The 1,724-nt window shown below is 52.1% G+C and overlaps 1 protein-coding gene across 1 annotated transcript in view; it reads right to left on the reverse strand.

Annotated features, from left to right (window-relative positions):
- MYOM3 (myomesin 3) overlaps positions 1-1,724 on the reverse strand; it is a 48,781-nt gene that overhangs the window by 15,364 nt on the left and 31,693 nt on the right. The window contains 1 exon segment of the mRNA XM_023529167.1: positions 844-1,000. Coding sequence (XP_023384935.1) covers positions 844-1,000 — 157 coding nt within the window.

Here is a 1,724-nt window from a genome sequence, read left to right on the forward strand (position 1 = left end):
GTGTGGCTCGCTGAGATGTCTTCATCCGCGTCGGTGACCACCACCGAGTAGGTGCCCAAATCCTCGAGGCCAGGTTCTTTCAGGATGACCTTGGACCTGGCAGAGAGAGGAGAGCAGAGACTCTGAGAGGGGCCTTGTGCACTGGAGGCCTGGGAGCTGGAGAGTCTCAGTCGGCTGTGGAGGCCCTGCAGTCCACTCCCAGGCCCCAGCCAACCTGGGAAGCAGGGGCGGCTGCCTCCTCATCCCTCCTCGGGGTCCCCTGCCCAAGGCAGCTGTGGCCTGGCACCTTCAATGACCCCTGTTAGTGGGCTCTCTGGCACACAGTGTTCTTACTGGTTGTACTGTCCTGTCTCACCCCCCACAGGGCTGAAGTCATCAGCTTTATTTCCTGCTAGACAGGGCCGAGGCCATGAGCTGCTGGGAGTGGAGAGTGAGACCTGAAAGCATTTGACAGGGACCCTTGTGGTCATCTGGTCCCAACCCCTCTTTTTACAGATGAGGATGTTGAGCTCAGAGAAGCTGCAAGAACAAGTCAAAGGCACCCTGGCTAGAAACTAAGTACTGAGCATCTCCTCGGAGCACTGACGCTGAGGCACATGCCATTTCTTACAGAAAAAGAATCTCCAAGTAAATGTTGGCATTTCAGCCCCTTAAATGCACCGTCCCCTCATTTTTCCCTATGGTGGAAGTCAGCCTCTTCCATGAGACACCAAGCAGCCCCTCTTAAGCCCATTCATTATCTGAGGGTTCTGTTGGGTGACCTCACCCATGATTTTCTGCCAACTCATCTGACAAAACTTGGCACTTGTGGACAAACCGTGCTGCCCCTCTCCCCTCACTTACTTGTTGACTTCCTCCTCGATCTTGACCCTCTGGGGGTCTAGTGGGCCCTTGTAGTCCTTGGACCACTGAAACTCGGAGGAGTCGGGGGCCTCGGGGGCTTCGAAAGCCAAGTAGATAAAGCCCTCCTCATCCACACCAACCTTGATCTCCGGGGCATCTGAGGACAAGATCCAACAGAGGGTGTCAGACATTTATAAATAATAAACCAGGTCATGCCCCTCCCCTGCTGAAACCCTCCGGTATCTGCCCATTGCACTTGAATAAAATAATAACTCAGACTTCTTGCTGTAGCCTCCAAGGCCTTGCATAATCTGTCTCCTTCTCGGCTCAAATGTCACCTCCTCAGAGAAGCCCTCCCTGACCTCCCTGGCTAAAATAGCCCTCGCCCCACCATATCGCTCTGTTTCATTCCCTTTATAGCACTTATCACTGTCTTCTTCAGGTAATTGTTGACTTGTTTACTGTCCATCTGTCCTGCCCTCCCCCACCCTAGAGCAGGGACCTTGCTTTGTCATCGCTGTTGCATCCCCAGTGCAATGTGGGTGTCGCCAAATATTTGTTGGATGAATGAATAATTATAAGAATGAAAAGCGATATGCTTTATAGCTAGGGGAACTGAGTGATTCCATCAAGTACCAGGTGTGTGACCTCACCTCTCCAAGCTACAATAAGATCAATTCTAAAGTGGGGACAAAATAACTGCACCCTCAGGGGCTTGTTGGGAGGGCTAGGGCAGTGTAAGGACCTAGCACGGCATCTGGCGTGTGTGGTAGGAGGGGACCTCAGGAGTTGTGAGTGCAGGACAGGAAAAGTCTTCTGTGGTGTCGTCTTCAATGGAGTTGGGTATGATTTAAATATCCACGAAGAGTTGTATGAGTTTA

The sequence above is a fragment of the Pteropus vampyrus genome, unplaced genomic scaffold (genome assembly GCF_000151845.1).
Source record: "Pteropus vampyrus isolate Shadow unplaced genomic scaffold, Pvam_2.0 Scaffold36, whole genome shotgun sequence".
Taxonomy (NCBI): Eukaryota; Metazoa; Chordata; class Mammalia; order Chiroptera; family Pteropodidae; genus Pteropus; species Pteropus vampyrus.